A 20,509-nucleotide genomic window follows, 5' to 3' on the forward strand; every position below is an offset into this window, starting at 1 on the left:
TATTAAATCTTTGAAACCTCAATCTCATGAAAAATTATCAGCACTTTTTTTCTCGGAAAAAAATAGAGTAGATGAAAATAATATAGACAAAAATAAAAGAGGGGAAAAAAAAGTTAGAATTGTTTGATTTTAATACTATGTAGATCAGGCAATATTGTTTCAATTTAATTAGAAATATTTTGAGTTTAAATTTTAGACATGTGTGACTATGATAATAAGAGTTTTAACAAATCCTCCTTGATTGGATCGGAATTAACTCTCATATAGATACTATTATTCTACTCGACTTGAACCAAATACGAACAACTCTATTTTGTTTCAACCTCACTCTGACTTTTTTATTTTTTCAAAGTACTTAAACTGAGTTTGACAGAGCTCATCATGTTTCACCACAATTCCACCACCAATTCAATCATATACTTTATACTAGACAATGTTATTTTTATCATCATCTCTCTTTTCACTTTATTTGTAGCCTATTTATAAGTTACCAAACACAATGCTTTTGATTGTCATAATCAACACAAATCTCTATATGATATGTAGTTGAATATTACTAATTATTTCTCATAGATTAAAAAAGAAGTACCTTTCATAGAGATTACCCAAAACTATAAATATATGGTAGTTCATACTATTTAATATATTTTTATCTTATCTATACTGATAGATAAACAAAAATAGAAGAGAAGTGATAAATATAATAAATGATATTTTTATACATATAATATATAATATGATATATACAAAAATAAGTTAAAAAAATCTAACTTAATTGGTTGATGAGATGTGTATGAGTTATTATAAATTTTGATATTATTTTTTATTTTCGTCAATAAAAAATAGAATGTAAAGTAAGTGTACATAATATTAAAGTGTTTATATATTAATATTTTAAATTCATGGATTATTAGAAGAGATGCTTTGACGTTTGACCAATATAACTAATCAGTTTGGTCATTGAGAAGTTGAAAAAGAATTTTTAATAACAGTATCATAATTTTTAAAGTTATTGAGATATCATAAGGTTTTCTCTTATTGTAAAAAGAATCGCCTTTTTTATTGAGAATTTCTTTTATTTCATATTCATTTACTTTTTGTGATTTTTGTTTTTTTTCATATTACATTATTTATTATATTTATAACTTTTCTCTATTTTTTTCCCTTATTTTTCTCATCCATCTACCCGAGTGGAGTCACAAAGGGAATGACGTTTTTGTCTTGCTATGCTCTAAAGACTAAAACTAAAGAGGCGATCTGATAAGATATGTCATTCACATCGCTTTCAAAGGAACATTTGAACAAAAAAAAATCATATTACATTATTTATTATATTTATAATTTTTCTCTTTTTTTTTGTCATGGGGGAAATCTAATTTTAGAGGCATGGTGTAACTCTCCTATCTTTAAAGGCATGTATTCACTTACATTTAAAATTGATCATATAATATGGATGAAAAAAATCACAAATTATTAGGGATATAAAAATCTCTTTCTATCATTAAAGGTTTTCATTAATCAAAAAGAAGAATCTACTTTAATCGATATACCTTTAGGCACAACAATACATAACATAGAAATCACACTTGAAAATAGTGAATAAATTAGCTAGAGCATCAAGTGTTGTAGTGAAATTAATTACAAAATAAGAAAAGTCTGTCACATTAAAATTATCTTTAAGAGAGGTCCATTTGATATCCAAGTTAATTATAATAAATAAAAAATCATAACTTTTTTTTATTAGAAATAGCTCGCCAAAACCATCATTATAGATAACAAAATTTCATATTTAAGTATTTAATATAATTAGATACACATAACTTGAACTCAAGAGACATCTCATCATACTAGAATAATTTCGTGTGAGTTAATTCATTAGTCAAGTGATATCTTATTTCAATAGTCAATGTTAAAAAACATTTCTTAAGTTATCATATAATTATTTACACATATATCATAAATTAGAATACACACTCTTGAAAGTGTGATTCTTATTATTAGACATGACAATGGGGTGAGACGAGTACGAGTATTGTCTCCCTAATCCCTTATCCCGACTCCCCAACATATCTCCTACCTAACGGATTTAAGTTTATTGTCTAATCCTCGTACCCGTCACATATCAGGTATCCCCGACCCCGTCCCATACACAATTCAAATTAGAAAAACATTTTTTTGTAAAAAAATATATTAAAAATTTGATTTTAGAAAAAATAAATTGATTGTTAAATATTTATTTTTAACTACTTATATATCAATAAATTTATTATAACGCGTGTCTACAAAAATAGTTAAGAAAATAATATTAAATTATGTAAAAATTCTAAAATAAAATTAACTAGTAATAAAAATTCTATGTCTTTTGATTAAATTATGCAAAAATTCTAAAGATTTTAAATGACGAAACGGGTTCGAGTTCGACATCGGGATGGATTTCTCATACCCGTACTCGTACCCGACTTTTGATTATCGAAAAAAACCCGAATCCGAACCCATACCCAGTCAACTCAGGTATTATCCGTCAAAGTCGGGAAGGATTCAGACGGGTACCCACAGATACAAGTTTTCTTGTCATGTCTACTTATTCTTCTCACTTTCTTATCATTTTTAATATTCTCATTTTTATCTCCTATGGAGTGCAGTTCACAAATCACTCACTGCTATTAGTAAAAAAATATAATTCATATTGAAAGATATTAATTTACGAATTCATTATATAAAAATAAATATTTATCATGTGTCATTCATAGACTAAGATACTAGTTATTAATTAACTTTTTAATCTTCACTATAATGTATAGTTATGTAATTTAAATTTAAAATTGTAACCATATCAAAACCATATATTTTTCTTATTAAGGTGTATTTAGATTGACATTGGTCCAAAATCACAAATTAACATAATTTCAAATAAATGCTTACATGTTTGATCTCACGTTAAAAAATTAAATTTAAATTTAAAATTGAGTTCAAGTCAAAATAACTGTGTTTAACTTCACATTGAATAATCCAAAATCACGTTAAAATGTTAGTTCATATGATTTTAGATAAATGTTTGTATCTTTCGTTTCATGTTTATAAATTTATAATTAATTTTTAGTTGAAATAGATTCAAGTAGCTTTTTGCTGGATAAAAAAATTATATTAATTTTTATTATTAACTTGTTATTGAAATAAAAGATCTAAACATATAAATCACCTCACTTCAACATCCATTTTATTCAAAACAATTTTAGAATTAATTTTTCAATAAACTAAACATATAAACATTGGCATACAAATATATTAACTGATTTTTTTAATATGACTTCATTATCCAATATAAATTCAAACACTCACTTAAGGAAACATTTATATTAAATAAAATCATTTTATAATAAATTTGACTTGTAACTTAATTTTAAAATAATTTTTTTTTAAATATAAATCATTTCATTTCAAATTTAATTTTAAGTAAAAATATTTTTATTCGTAATCAACTTTCCACTCACCCAAAAAAAAACACACACTTTAATATGGTCTTATTTTTGGTATTGTCCTTTTTTATGATAGATAAACAATATTTATTTTAGACATCTAAAAAAATAGAATTGTCACGTGCTAACAAGGTATTAAAACATTTTTCTTTAATTTCCTTAACTTTTTTTTATGGTACATGAACACATTTATTTTGGAAATCTAAAAAAGTAAAAGTGTCATTAGCTAACATGGTACTACTAACACGTGTTAGTATCTTAGTGAGTGTCACTTTGAATGGTTACTTAGCCTTCTATTAAATATGTAAGTAGCCATTGAGTATTACGTGACAATAGAAAAAAAAAACACATTTTTATGAATAAAAAAAATATAAGGACCAAAATTAAAACTTATTTAAAAAATATTTAAGCATAATTAATATTTAGTAGTATGCTTTATTAAAAAATTTTGTTCACTTAAATATATATATATAATTGTTTAATATTTTCTATATTTTTAATATAATGAATTATTGAATTTCAAAATTTGTTAAGTAGAACTTTAAAAATATAATTGTTAAGAAAATCAAACTTTGCATTATAAAATATCTGTTTTTTTATTCTAACTTATTTTTTTATAATTTGTATTCTAACTAGTATTTCCTACCGATACTTATTAAAGATAACAAAAATTGATTTAATGATTAAAAGAATAAAATAAGAAAGAGGTTATGAGTTTAAACTTCAAATCAGTTTATTAATAAATATTAACACATTAATAATTAATATTTATTTAAAAATAAAAACAAAAAACTATTGTAGCCAGCTTGCAAATGTATAATAATGAAGCTGGGCCCATGGGATCGTTTTCTTAAGACACGTGTTTGTGCAATTAGAGTCTGACGAGATGAAGACAATGCTTTGGAAGTATATTATGGATGTGCACATGACTCGTACATTACGTCGTTCTCTTGTCTCCGCCATTAATTTCATGTCTGGAGCATCTAACGGTCATAGATCATTGATGTATACTTCTCAGATTCAAATTTCAAAAGCAGATCTCTCTCTCTTCTTATTTCCGCTTTGATAAGAAAAAAGGGATTTGCTTCTTTCTCTTTTCATTTCTCATATGAATTGTTACATAAAATATTACTCCATTTTATCGTTATAATTAAGATTTTAAATTATTTTACACATGTAAAATAATAATTAATGAATAATTTTTTTTTATCAAATTAATCTTATATCATCATCATTCAATAATATTACAAGGGGTATAATAAAAAAATAATTAATATTACATTATAAAACTAAAATAACATTTATTTTGAGAATTTTTTTTTCTTTTATACAATAATTATTATAAAACGGAGAAGTTGTGATCAAGCCTTTTTTCACTTAAAACGAAAACAGTTATAAATTAAAGTTTTACTAACAATGTTAATATTTTCTTACTTTTTTAGATCAACAAAAATTTTAAAATGATAAAAGGACTTAAAAAAGTAGCATGGACCAGTTATTTGTTTCAGACATTCAGACTTGAAGTCCCACGTAGGAGGAGGAGGGGTTGGGGGGCCACCCACCTGACACCGGCACTGCACGCTGTCTTTCACTGGCGAGATAGATGTAATGTAAGTAAAGACCTAAAGTTATCCTGTACCACGACATTCCTTTTTCAGTATTTGTTTTTGGTTGGGAGAATTTAAAAAGAATGAATGCGAGAGAAAAAAAATTGTTTGATTGAAGTGAAATAAAATGAAAAAATATGAAATATTTAAATAAAATATTTTGGTAAGTAAAAAATAAATAAATAATATATATATTATTTATTATATTTCTTTTATTATTAATGTTACTATTATATTTAATTATTATTATTAGTATTAGTATTATTTACTATTATATATAGATATAACAAAATAACATAGATGAATGAAAAATAAAATAGAAATGAAAGATATTTGATGAAGAGAATAAAAAAACACAAGAAGAGATAGATAAATGAGTAAAAATAAATAAAAAATATTATAATTTATTTCACAAATTTTAATGTTATTTTTTCTTTAAATCTTCTTTACCAGACAACTAACTCATTTTTTTTCTCTAAACAAAACATTAGTGTTATACTACCTAGGTAAAAAATATACATGAAGATATATATGTAAAGGCTCTTTGATTTATCATTTAGGGTGTAGATTAATTGATAAAATTATTTTAATGTAACCAATAGTTTTAAGTTTTTCTCTAACACTACGATAAATTTATTGTAGTTTGATGAAAAATAGTAGTTTTAGGTTTAAATTTTGAATATATAATTATGTTAAATATGTGGAAGAAAGAAAATTATTATTTATTATTATTTTATTTGAACCAAATATATATTTTTTAAAATATGTAGTTTCTAAAAAAATAAGCAGTTTGATGTATAAACTAGTAATGGTTTCACAGGTTTACTGTTAGTGTTTGGATGAAGGTCCAACACTCACATTTTTCTGATTTTCTTTGGAACTGAGTTAAAAATAGATAAATGCACATAAGATATTCGATCTCATTTTACGTTTTGCTATTCGCACCATCCACGTGGGTGTATTTTTTTTTATTTTCAAAATTATTCTTGTCATGAAAATGCAAATCTGTTGTATATGTGTGGGGGCGAAAAAAAACTATAATAAAACATAATTTTATTGTACAAATATATAATGAAATTATATTTCTATTATATTATTTTTTCAGCACTAACATATTCTTTTTTCACTCCGAATATATTCAACAGAAACATAGTTAGAAACAAAAATAAAAACTTAACACTTACAGTATAATTTTACTATTTGAATAATTCATATATATTTGTTATACTTTATTTTCTAATCTTTAGATAATTTTTTTCATTTTTTATCATCTCTAATAATTTTTTAAGTTTTTTATTTGAAAATATCTTCAGAGATTTTAGTTTTTTATTATTATTATTCTGCTTGCCGACTATGATTGTTCTATCTATATATGCATCCTGATTGTCAAGAAAAGGCGAGGTGTTGGAGATTTTTGACAAAAGAGCACCCGATTATGCGATTATGAAGGCACACATCACCTCATGATAGTAAGTTTAATTACAAAATCTAATCAAAGGGAATAAATGATTATTTTTTAGTAAACCATCAATTTAGTCTTAAAAGTATTGTTCTGTGATTTTTCTCTCTTAAATACTCCATAAAGTAATAAAACTTTATATCAGTAATATTTTGAGTATTGAATATTCGAATACCTGAAAGACTGTTTAGTTTCTAAATTGATATATTCTATTAACCTTTAATGATCAATTTGAAAGATTTTTTAATATTTGGAAGACTATTTAGCATGACTTCTAATAATTAAAAGATTACTTATATATGAATAAAAAAAAAGGATTACTTATATAATTTATTTATTTTAAGGACTATTTAAGAGGCAAGTCAATACTTTGGGAATAAAATTGATTATTTGTTCAATTTTCTATTGTTCTGTACTTCTAATAACTAGTTTTGAACCCAAAATTTAACCCCAAATGTTTGACTATATATATGCAGGTGTCAATGATAAAAAAAAATGATATTGAATGAAGTTTTGAGACTATATTTCCTATAATAGCCATTCACAAATACAATTGGTGTGAAACAAGGGTAGGAAGCATGTCCATCCCGGCTAGGGTTGAGTTTTGTTTACCATTGTTACTTCTTCATTATGATAGTAACTATTGGGAGAATCCCGAAGAGTTCAACCCAGTTAGATTTACTAAAGGGCTTCAAAACATTGCCTTCCTAGAGGCAAAGTTTGCCCTGGCTATGATTCTTCAGCATTTTTCTTTCCAGCTCTCACCCTCTTATGCTCTTGCTCCAAGTAATTGTACTATATATATTACTCTTATGCCACAACATGCATGGAGCTCCCATTGTTATTCGCCGCATTTAAGTCTTCCAATTAATAAGTTTGATTTCTTTAATGCCATTATTACACTTATGCAATAAGCTTGCTTGATTTTTTTGTTTCTTGTTAAAAGAGTCAAATATCCATTAATGTATATGAACGAATCGCTCGTGGGTGTTGATTTCCTAACACGTTGGTTGTACTTGACATAAATGCAAAGTGAATCATAAATAATACTCCCTCCCGTATAATTTCAAGAAATCAGGATATACTAAGATTCTAGTTGTTCATAATTTTCACTTGTTTAAACTTTTGTGTATTGGAATTTACACATTTAATAAATTAATAGTCGTAGTTGACTAAGGTGGTACATGATTCTCTAAAGAAGGTCTTCAAGATATTTATACTCTCTCTTTGCACGATTCGATTCTCTTTAAATAAGCACTCTTTTGGTAGAAGATACTTATGCCCAATAACTTAAAGCTACCAGCATATCCATCCCGTCGAACAAAGTTTTTTTTTTATTCCTTCAGTCTCGTGTTGAAGCCATGGTCATGAGTCTATTTGTTTTTGTGTAGTGAACTTGAGGCCTATATATTGGGCTACATTGAGTGGTAAACTTTAGCTTGTAATTTTTTGTCAGATCAGGAGGATCCCCAACGAATACTCAAGTCTTAATTGACGGCAAAACTGAAAAAACAAAATAATATTACAAAACAAATGGAAAGTCCAAAAAGTGAATGACTTGTACCAAAAAAAAACATACATTCAAGAATTAAAAAGCGGGTATATATCTTTAAATTTTTGGAGATTAAATTATACAAAAATATATCCAAGAATAAAATTAAAAATAAATAATTTGTAACTTTCCGAAACTACATATTATTATATATTATTATTGAATAGTCTTAAACTAATTAATCATCACTTTTGTCGTGGATTTCGAGAATTCTTTTGGACTGATATGGCTAAATGGCAAAGGAAGAAAAGAAAAAAAGTAGCAAAATGGGAGATATTAAAATAGCTGCCTATGATTCTATAAAGATTGACCAATCATAGCATGAACTAATAGGCTAGGTGCATATATGATATATCGATGTTTATCATACACGAGTACGACAAATTGCAAAACAAAAGACACGCATTTAATATGCCATATACTTAGCAAAATATAGGTTGAGACGTTGAGTTTCAATCGAAACATACATCAATAAATCGAAGCTGACGTGACTGAGATCTTTTAAGAATCTGAAGCATGCCTCAGTATTACATCAGAAGTCAATAATCTGTGAACGTAGTAAATGAAATACTAACTTGGTTCGAATCAGCAGGACCTATAACTGCCGCATTAAGCGTGGATAAGAAGAACACGCGCACCGATCTAAAGTATTCTAATGACGATAAAAAACTAATGAAAATGCGAAATCACATACAGATTAAATGTCGGCACTATACTTTACTATACTTAAATAATCTGAATGGCTCACATTGATGTCTTCTAAATTTACCACTAAATAAATAGAATAAGAGTGATTTTATTGATTTCAAACACCTTTTAATGTTGGATCCATCTAGCCCACACTTCTCCAGTCCTCCGTCCACTTTTTCAGCGGTGGGAGTTGTTCTGATACTTCAAGAAATGGCATACGAAACATTAATTAATTTGTTGGGTTCTTATTTATTACTACAATATTCATAAATCATTATATGAGTTCACGACTTCAGGTAATAATAAGTGTTTTGATTTTTGAAACTCACCTCAAATGATAGATAAGAAAAAAAGATAAAATATTGAAACAATTCCACACTACAAATTAAAGTGCTATATAGGACAGGCGCACAACCTTTCCTTTGAAACCAAAATGATTTTGTCTCTTCCTTTTCTCAGACGTAGGAGTGTTTTAAAATTGATACAAGGGTGCACTTAATGCAATTCCCAGAAATAAATTAAAGGAACAGATATCTGTAACTATAGAGTATTTTGTTTATTTTTTGGTATAAATTATAAATATTTTTTATTGGAAACAATCATGTTTAAGCTTAAGCTGCTTAAGATCAATATAAATAATAAATTTTTTCCTCTAATTTTTAACCTAATTGTATATCCAAGACCCAAATCTTAACATTGAAAATATGAGATTTTAACACACCTCTTAACACTTGGGATTAATTATACATTTAAAATATGAAATATGCAAGTAGATATATCTAAGTTAGTTAACCGTATGACTGAGATATAAACTCTACAGTCTCTACTATCATGATAGCTTTGGTAATAAATTATACTTAATTCAATTTAAAAAATTGATTAACTAATTAAGAAAAAACATTGTCCAGGCTATATAAATTGTACACTATCCCATATAATCTAAACAAATATGGGGTGATATATAAATACTCGTGGGCATCAAATAGTGAGAAATTTAGGTGACGGGTCCATGGAAGATTTTCATGTCTATATCTAGTGTATGACATAATGGTCACTTGCCAGTTGCCAATATTTTGAGACTAGTAAGCATGTGCTAAAAAGTATAAAAGCTCTAACAAGAGAGCTTATACGAAGGGGGAGAATTGCCTTTGGTGTTATATGGACGTGTTGGCCTAAGAGTGAAACGACTCAAACGAGGGAATGAAGTTAAGTGAGCGTTGGTGTTGGTTTCTATCTGTCAAGGAGGCATATGCATGCAGTTAGCAGAGAGTAGATATTCCTTTCAACAGAAACGTATCCGGACAATAAAGAAGTATTTGCATTGGTCTAGGTATAAGTTTGAGAGGTTCTTTATGGATTGAGTTGGATATATAATTAGGTCATTTGCTCAATATCTAGTAGTAATCCAGAACAAATTATATTAAGAATAGTAAATTAGTGAAAATTGATTCTTTTAATATCATTTTTTTAATTTTTTAATAACCAACATTTCTTTTAACTGTGCTGGCCTCACCATATGTATTGGGTTTGAATTTTTAAACTGATTGTCAAACGAATTATGACTATATATATTCTCTACAATGTTACAAATTCCAATTACTTAATAATCACAATTAAGAGTGAAAATAGGTTAATAACTTCATTCGTTTGAGGTCTATGATCTGATCTGGAAAAGACTTAACTTATTTATCATAAAGGTTAAATTTTAATTAGAATTTAAAAAAAGCCTATTAGACCTCACAGACTTATTTATATAACAAATCAATGATATATAATATTATATATAGGTCTATTTAGAATAGATTTATAGATTCTTATATAGAATAAACCACCTAAGTAAGTTTTAAATAAGTTTTTAAGTTAGATCATAATTTTAAACAAATGAAACTAAAATTTAATAAAAGACCTATAATAAATAAATAAATAGATCAGACTCATATATACAGTAATTATGATGTAGGTGACTTAGATATGTCACAAATATTCTTCTTTAATATCTGGACAAAAAGGTCAATCTCTTTGTTTTATACATTCGAACCAAGCCTTTCTAATTTTAGGTAAAGCTAAATAGATAGGAAACTTTGAGTTCTAGAGCATAGATATCGCTTTCAGCCTTTCACTAAGTTAATGGCGCAACCTTTTTTACTTCTCCATGCCCAAGCTGTTAGCAACCAAGTCTTTCTCCTAGTTCTTCAATAAAATAATTGTATATTTATATATTTTTGGAATTATCAGGGGTAATTCAAATCTTGATGCTATTTTTATTGGAATTTTCCACCTTTAAGCTGTGATTTATGCCTTGGATTATCGTATGAATGTCTCTTTCTTTGAGACGGTTGCCGCCAAATACAACGGTTTTGTTTGTATTACGATAAAATTACATGGAGATGTATATATATTCTTTTTTTCAATCTATCTATATATTTTCGTTTTCAAATAAAAAAATCTTTTTCATCATGTACATCTTATATTATATTATATTATATTATATTAAGTGATAGATAAATAAATAGAGATATAGATAAATTTATTTATATTATATTATATATACAATTTCAGTATTGTTTAATTGCAGTATTCTTTAAAAATATTAGTATTCTAAAATAATTAAGTATACGATATAATAACAAGGATTTTTATGTTAAAAATGAAGGTTCTGTATTTTTTATTTAATAATCTATTAATAAAAGATAAGTGTAACAATAAAAGACTAATTAAAAATAACAACCGTATAATAAGGACAAGAGAAATATCAATTATGAGGAAAGAAAAAAATAGATAATAATATATTTTTTAACTAAAAAGAGGAAAAAATAACAATTTTCTCTCTTGAGCTTTTTGATCACTTTAAGTTTTTCTCTTATCTTTTTTTTTTTCATTCGAATAAGCATAAGATAACGGTGAATAAAAAAAAATCTGTGATAAAAAATTAACAAAAAGTAAATTATTTTAAAAATATGCATCCGGCAAAAAAAAAACAGCATGCCTTTGATTTTGATTACAAACATTGTAGCGGGATATCAATAAATGATACGGTAATTGATATCAATAATTTTTTCTATCAATTATCACTCTTTCATATATAAGATCCAATTATGTAATTAATTAAGATTTTAAAAAATAGTAATTAATTTAATTGATAATAATAAATTTACCCTAACTTTATAATTTTTTTAAGACTATCTAAAACTATCTTTTAAGGTTATTTTATAGAAATAAAAAATACAATAATTTTTTTTATTTTAATTAAATAGTTGTGAGATTTTCTATTTTATTCTTTTTTTATTTCACAATAAATGCATATATAAATTAATTAAATATTAAGAGATAAATAATAATATAGTAATTGATAAAAGAATAATTAATATAATCTTAAACTTTACAAATCACAGTTAGAACGAACATTCTCCAAAATTTGACTATTATAAAGGAATAGAGGTTGTAATAAGTAGTTAAACGTTTGAACAGAATACAACATAAGAAATGTTTTATTTACTGATTGGTTTATTTGTAAGAAAATTATTTCCGTAAAAATTTAAGAGATGATTTTAAGCATTTTATAGAAAATTTTATTCGTAAAACGAAAACAATTATTAACTAAAACGATTTTATAAATAAATCAAAATTAGACGTAAATTTTAGAAGGTGACAAAAATTAATTTCATTAAAAAGTAAAAGCAAGTAACACAAAATAAAATCATTTTATTACTTTTATTAAAAAATACTGGGTGAAATTTTAGTTATTTTCTTTAATCTTCTCCTTACATCTTGCCATGCATGTTACATATCTCTAAAAAAAGATGTATTGAATACTACGAATCAATGTCTCTCTGTGCTCATTGTGTGGTTCTGTTTTTTTATTATATATCGTTTAATAAAGAGATACAATCCTTCAAATGACTTTTGGTAAAGAGGTGAATCCTTTTATGAAAGAATACACATTTTATGAAAGAATTAAAACAATGCTTATTTACATGTTTTTATCAAGAGAAATATATTTTCATGAAAAAACTCATTTTCATTAAAGGATATAAGATTTGATACTTGTACTTTTTCATGCACTCTTTTATAATAGGTATACGAAAGAATTTCGTCCCCTAAAAATAATAAAATAATCAAAAGATTCGTGAAAATTCTTATTTGATCAATTTAATTAATTAGTTATTGAACTTAATTATTTATTGTCATTTTAATCTAAAATTATATATTAATATTTTCATTTAAGTCACGTTTTTTAAATTTTGAATTAAAATCAATGACAAAATTACACTTTCAAAGATGATTTATTTTGTTATTTTATTACTTCTAGAAACAAAATTGTTCGTATCTTGTACTTTTAGGGACAGAATTTATCATTTTTCAATTTTTTAAAAAATTTCATGTTATACTGATATGTATTGATAATATAAAGATTTTCACACTCTTATTTAAGCATAGATCAATGTATACAAAAATATTGTTAATTTTTTTTAATAATTTCATTAAAAGTCATATTTTAAATATTTTTTAATTGATTGCCAAATGAAAAAACACTTATATTAATAATGATTATCCCATAAGGTTAACACAATCTTGTATAATTTTACTGTATTCACATATGATAAAATAATTTATTTAATAAAAAAATTCGTGTTCAATTTCTTTTGTGTGTAAAATTATTTTAGATCAACAATAATCATGCATGCATTACTTGTAATTAGGCTTTGTTGGAATAATCTTCAATTCTTTTTACTGTTTATTTTTGTTTTAAAAAGGAAAGAAGGATGCAAATGAACCTACTATCCATATCTTAACACACTCCTTTGATAAATAAATTTACATCATAAGCAGGCCATTGATAAATTACTTGACCTATTAATTTCAGTTATCAATGCCTAAATTTTCACTATTGCATTGATTATAGATAATGATGATGATAATTGAGTTAACTAATAAGCAATTAAGCATCGAATAATGTTTTTATTAAGTTTTCTTTGTTTGTTATGGGATCAGATATCGTATTGTACGTTGTTATGACTACTAGAAAATACATTGTTATCACGAATGGAGTGGAGATCGAGAGGTGAGAATGGACAGGCGAAGAGAAAGAGAGTGGAGGCGCGAGAGGTAGCGATGACGTGTAGATGAAGAGGCGAAGAGGCACTGCGAGAGGTTGTAGTGTCAACAGTGAGGGAGTTTTAAAGCCACAAGTGTGAAATCGAGGAATTTCAAGTGAGAGTAAGAGTCAGAAAGGCAAAGTGAGGGAGCTCAAGGGTTTTTGACGTCAAAAAATTATTATAAAAGATCCCACAACAACTCAACATCGGTTTTTTAAAAAATTGATATTGAGTTTTTCCCACGTTTTTCTAGTAACATTGGTTTTTGGAAAAAAAAAAAACTGATGTTAACACAAGTTGTTGACATTGATTTTTTGAAAAATTGATGTTAACAAACCTGTATTATTTACGAGTATGCCATCACATTTTTGTTAACATCGATTTTATCAAAAATTAATATTAGTGTAAGAATGTTAAAATCATTATATTTGTAGTAGTGTATTAAAAAAATCTCATATTTATTCACTGACAACAACAGAATGACCTGGTACTCATTCAAACACTCTTACTCTACAATAAGTTAACATTCTTTGTCTTAGTTTAGTTTCTTTTAGAGGTTGCATTCTCATGCATTAAAAATAATCTTGCTCTGATTGATTTGAACCATAGATATCTTTAACAAAATACAAAACTACTCTCTCCTATTTTAGTTTTTAACAAAGTGAAAAATAAAACTTTAGATTTTTAATACCTATTTTCTTTTACATTTTTTCAGTTTCGTTTAGAGGATATTTGTTAGGGGAGAAATTTTCAGTTTTCTATGAATCCTAACTTGAGAAAACTTAATTTTCCACTTTGATACATAATTTTAAGAAACATATGATTGGAAAATTATAATTTATAGGAATTGTTTTTAACTCACATTCTCACAAAAATATTTCCGAGAAGAGGAGGGAATCCTATTTTCCCAAGTTTATTTTTTATTTTATTATAGTATAAATATCATATTACTCTTATTAAATTATTTAACATGATAAATAATTAAGATTAATGATAAAAATATTATGTAACTCTTTGATTTCTAAAAAAATTATCTAAAAAATTTCAATAACCAATCAAATAAATTTTATTAATTTCCTGTAAATATGATTATCAGGCATCACCATTTTCAAACATGAAACAAATTCTCTCATACCAAACGTTCTCTTATTTCTCTTCTTTCTACCTATTTCAAACTAAAGGGCGCGTGGGAAAACATTGCCAATTGTTTTATACATTATATAATAGGTGATAATAATTTGTTAGTGATACTGTTTTTTAAATAACATTTCATGATGTTACTTTTTCCTTTTTATTTGTACCACCACATCACTTATTTACCCTGCATCTTCTCTTTTATCGTTATACATTAATTTCTCTCTATATTCTGCAATTTGGTAAGAAAAAAAATCTATATAAATATTTTGATAGAAAATTTAACTTCAATCTTTTTTATATAACTTCGTCACTTCAGTAAGTATGTAGTTAGGATTTTAATCTTAAATTTGTGCGAATGAAAAAATTGATCTGTTTATAAACTTAAAATTATCCTAAATTCAAAAACAAAAAAAACTTTTCATACAAGTAATTTCAATAATTCTTTTGTAAGACGCACGATAGAAGCTCATCCGAAATGAATGAGACTGCATTCACACCAAAACATGAGAGGGAATAAGATAAAAATTCACGAATTCGAAAACTTGCGCAAGTGGCAGACAATTAATGTGGAAGGGATCATAGCGTCGACGGAATATTGAAAGGGGCGATAACGTCATAATTCTAATGAATCCTCAAAAATCCCACTACTGCCTTTTTTTAATCATTAAAAAAATCCAAAGCAGCCGCTATTTAATGCCAAACTTCACCTGGTAGAAGAAGAAGAAGAAGAAGGACACTCTTCAGTTTTTGCTAAGTAGTCAAAAAAAAAAAAAAAAACTACCGGTCACCAACGCCGGCGATGCTAGCTTACCTGGAACACTTCGTTCACGAAAACGACGCCGAATCGAGGCAAGACGACGACGTAGCGACCCTCTCCAAAGCGCTTGAGCTTCAAGCCAGCGTCGAGGAATTCGGTCCCACCGGAGTCGCCGGCAAGGATTTCGGCGGAATCAAGTCCGTCAAACCCTTGGCCCTGATCAGGCCCTCTGCCGCCGCCGACGTCGCCAGAGTGGTGAAGCACGCGGCGGCGTCTTCTAGCCTCACGGTGGCGGCGCGCGGGAACGGCCACTCCATCAACGGCCAGGCCATGGCGGAGCAGGGCCTGGTCCTCGACATGCGCGCCATCCAGGACCCGTTTGAGATTCTCTGGATAGAAGGTTCTCCCTACGTCGACGTTTCGGGAGGGGCATTATGGGAAGACGTCCTTAAACGCTGCGTTTCGGAGTTTGGCCTCGCCCCGAGGTCGTGGACGGATTATCTCAGCTTAACGGTGGGCGGAACGCTCTCCTACGCCGGCGTCAGCGGTCAAACATTCCGTTACGGTCCTCAGACATCGAACGTAACGGAATTGGAAGTTGTAACTGGGAAAGGAGACACACTGTGCTGCTCCCAAACAGAAAACTCTGAACTTTTTTTTGGCGCGCTTGGTGGCTTAGGACAGTTCGGTATCATTACCAGAGCCAGGGTCGTTCTTCAAGAAGCTCCAGATATGGTGGAGAAGAGAAGCAAATTAATTATTTATTCAAATTTTGAAGCACTTGGGTTGTTTATGATTTTATATTTTGTTTGGTATGATTAAATTAGGTGAGGTGGATAAGAGTGGTATACTCTGAGTTTGAGGAGTATGCTAGGGATGCAGAGTCGCTGGTGGAGGAATATTGTTTTGATTACGTGGAAGGGTTCGTTCTGGTGAACAGTGATAACCGGGCCAATGGATGGCCCACAGTTCCATTGGGCCCGGAACAAGTGTTCGACCCGACTCATATCCCTTTCACTGCTGGTCCTGTCTTGTATTGCTTGGAGCTCGCTCTTCACTATCGTAACGCGGATCATCCTTCTCGTGTCGATACGGTAAGTAATAACTAATTTCCTCTCTGATCACACATGAAATTTAAATAAAATCTAAATCCTTTTTCTTTACGAATGTTATCATTAAGAATTTGTCTCACAAGTTGAATGTGGTTGCTGAAATGATGCATCTTCCATTGGATTTTCTGGCGGAGAATATAAATAAAAATGCCAGTGCCTTATATAGTTCAAATTACCGCAGAGGACTCACTACTGTACTTGACCTGCTGCTGCTGCTGCCTTATCATTAATTAATGTCCCTGCAATGTGTCATTTTCGTAATAGGGAGCATCCCATTGTGGCTAAAATGGTAATCTAACATCACTAGGTGCTCCATTGCGCTGATCATTGAGATCTCGCTGACGTTATGGTCCCCATACTTGCACAAATAGCCAAAATTCCATCATTTTCTGGAATCTCAAAAGTATATATGAACTCACTCTACCTATCATCGCGTAAATGCATTCTAGTGTTATATACAATAACAATTAATGCCCTCGTTAAGTTTAGCAAATCCAATATTCCATGACATGTTCAGTTGTGTGTTGCTCTAACTGATGCACCACTTCTCAGAGGGTTTGGTTTGGGTTCTTTGCTCGTAGGATGTGGATGGATTGCTTGGACGGCTACGATTCATTCAGGGTCTGAAGTTCCAGGTGGACGTGACATACATGGAGTTCTTGCTGCGTGTAAAGCGTGTGGAGGAGCACGCGAAAGGCAACGGAACCTGGGATGCACCTCACCCTTGGCTCAATCTGTTCGTGTCCAAGTCCCACATCGTTGATTTTGATCGTGAGGTGTTCAAGAAGATTCTCAAGGACGGAGTCGATGGACCCATTTTAGTCTACCCTCTCTTGCGAAACAAGTACGTACTTGGTTCCCTTCCTACCCTTCATCAACTATAATACATATACTAGTAAATGCATGTACATCTAACTATACATATTAATAAACAACTTAAAGATTTATTATAAAAAAAATAACCTTTATTCTGTTTTTTTTTTATATAAAAAAAGGCTTCGGAGGGGCGAACTACATTCTCTTTAAACTGAACAAAAGATTGATGAGTGATTGCGAGGATAAAAAGCAAAAGGGAAGAAGGGAAAAAAAATAAAAAATAACGGTCCCTATCTAGCTATGCATGACACGTGAGAAGGACATGGACCAGGTCCCACCGTGTGACATGTTGGCCAGTAGCCACGCAAATGAATGACCAGCGATCCCTTTTGTTTCACACACTGTGTGATGTACTGAACCGCTGATTCAAAGAGGATGGTTAAGATTTTGAGGGTGATGAGTATCAAATATTTGTTACTACTTGTGGTCAGCCATAAATGGGACCCGTAATAGAGGTACCCATCAACTGTACCATATTTTGGTCGTCAATCGAAAATCATCATAAGCTGTTCATTTTTATGATGGTCGTACCATCTTACTCTGTGTTCGTCCGTACGCTACAAAACCCATTCCTCTTCTCCAATTGCATCCCCTTAGGGCTTAGGCGGTTGTTGCAGCTCTGTTAGGTTAGTTAGCGAATAAGCAACGCTTGAGAATGAGAGGGTAAAATGGGAAGTAGGAAATTGTCTCTGGAACTGGAAATTGAAATAAATATCTATTTTAATTCCAAGCAATGTAGCTATCATGGTGAGTGTTACTAATTGAGAATCAACTTGGGCAAAGCGAATTACAGTGATTCCGAATTTGTATGGGTTCTATATAGATTTGAAGCTTGATGGTGTGGAATTAGGTTCTTCTTCGAGGGTCCCCCATGGCCAATCTGGGTGGGGCCGGGATGCATGAGGAGGATATATAATCACTGGTTTAATTAAGTCATGCGCCTTGAATTGAATTGACCTCATACATTATATTAAATTATTGAACATGCATAAAATTTATGTAATTAAATGGATACTAGGTATTTGTGTTATGTTGTCTAAATAATGATTTGAATAGAGGGGGAGAGGGAAAAAATAAAAAAGAAATTTGGCCAATTTATTATTTTTGAAAATAAAGAATTAATTAAAAACAGGTGGGATAGTCGTCATTCAGTGGTGGTGCCGGACAGTGACATGTTCTACATAGTAGCCTTGCTCCGATTCACTCCACCACCCCCAAAGGGCCCAGCAGCTGAACTCTTGGTGGCGCAAAATAATGAGATTATTGAGTTCTGCACAAGCAGAAGCCTTGATTTCAAGCTATACTTTCCTCACTACCAGTCACGGGAGGATTGGATCAAGCACTTTGGGAATCAATGGGCCAGATTTGCGGAGCGAAAGGCCAATTTTGATCCCATGGCTATCCTTGCACCAGGACAGAAAATTTTCTCCAGAACCTCTCAACCTCAACCTCCTTCTATCACATAACCACATCATATATATAACAATATACTTGTACTATCCATTGTGATATTTTTCTTCTCTGCTTTAATTTGTTGTTTACTATACTGGTTGCAGCTATATTGTAAGGAAAATATCCAGCCAGGTCAAATTAATATGCAAGGGGTTTGGTCTTTCGCCAAGTCTAATAATGATTGATGGTAGGATTCCATCTAAATCTAATCGAACCCTATATATGTATGAGCTGATCAACGAACGTCATAGGCTCAGAGAAGATCGATCAAAATCAAAGTATAGTATAATATAATATCTGGGTGGTCGTGCATGAGGACGTCGTAAATGGAAAGCTTAATTGCTTAGCGTCATTTTCATCTTAGCTATTTTGTCAAGGGAATTGTAGCAGCTAAGCTGGCAAGTGCTTTTCAACCAGTCCTTTTTTCTTCCCTTGGTCCAGTTGGTATTTAATCTATCAGAACCTACGTAACAATCATCAATATGCACCGCTCACTACATAAATATATATGCCTCTTGTTTTTTTTAGACAATTTTAACTGATGCTGATGTTTCAGTTCCAAGCTTTTTTGTCTGTCCTTAATTAATTAGTTCGCTCCATCAAAGGGTTAGTAAGTTATACGTACTCTATTTTATTGGAAAACATTACGATATATTATTTTATTAATATTATTTGCATGTTTAAAGTAACATAATTTTTGTTTAAATAAAGGACTTGATTTTGACCCAAATTAAATTAATGTTGTTTGAAAATTTGCTGTCAAAATTGATTTTAAGTGTATAATTACTAAAATAGGTTTTAATGTTGATATATATTTTTTACATAAATATTCGTATTGTAATTTGCTATAAGTTTTCTTCAGACTAAAATATATAAAAAATGATTCATACTAATTAAGAAAATAAGTTAACATGTTTAATGTTGGTAATCTCATTTTAAAAATAAATTTGCTTCCTTAAATATCCATTATATTTAACTACATAGGACAACAAAGATAAAGTAGTTAAAAATAAAACTCTACGTAAATGAAAAGTATTGTGAAAATATATCATTTTTATCGTTAAATGAAAAGAAATTAATTCAAATTTACTTATATTTTAATTGATCACATATAATTTTTTTATAATTAAATATAGGATAAAATATGAAAATGATTCATCATCTTTTAATCAAACTAACTTGCAGTTGCTCACACAAATTTTGACCAATTTTAGTTTTTTTTTATAATTTTCTCCCAATTCTTATATTTTATATTTTATTAGTATTGTCTGTATTATCTTTATTATATTTTACTT

General features: G+C 29.0%; 1 protein-coding gene across 2 annotated transcripts; it reads left to right on the forward strand.

The window, feature by feature from the left end:
• The first annotated feature begins 15,586 nt into the window (after positions 1-15,586).
• LOC100795849 (cytokinin dehydrogenase 7) lies at positions 15,587-19,829 on the forward strand. Of its 2 annotated transcripts, none has more exons than XM_041014822.1 (4): positions 15,587-16,509; positions 16,602-16,868; positions 17,468-17,730; positions 19,319-19,829. In XM_041014822.1, the coding sequence occupies exons 1-4, from the start codon at positions 15,817-15,819 to the stop codon at positions 19,506-19,508; spliced, it is 1,413 nt and encodes a 470-aa protein (XP_040870756.1). In that variant the 5' UTR covers positions 15,587-15,816; the 3' UTR covers positions 19,509-19,829. The 2 variants fall into 2 exon arrangements, with proteins under 2 accessions (XP_040870756.1, XP_040870755.1); XM_041014821.1 differs by having other exon boundaries at positions 18,895-19,375.
• Positions 19,830-20,509: the final 680 nt, after the last annotated feature.

Source organism: Glycine max, chromosome 4 (genome assembly GCF_000004515.6).
Source record: "Glycine max cultivar Williams 82 chromosome 4, Glycine_max_v4.0, whole genome shotgun sequence".
In the NCBI taxonomy this organism is placed as follows: domain Eukaryota; kingdom Viridiplantae; phylum Streptophyta; class Magnoliopsida; order Fabales; family Fabaceae; genus Glycine; species Glycine max.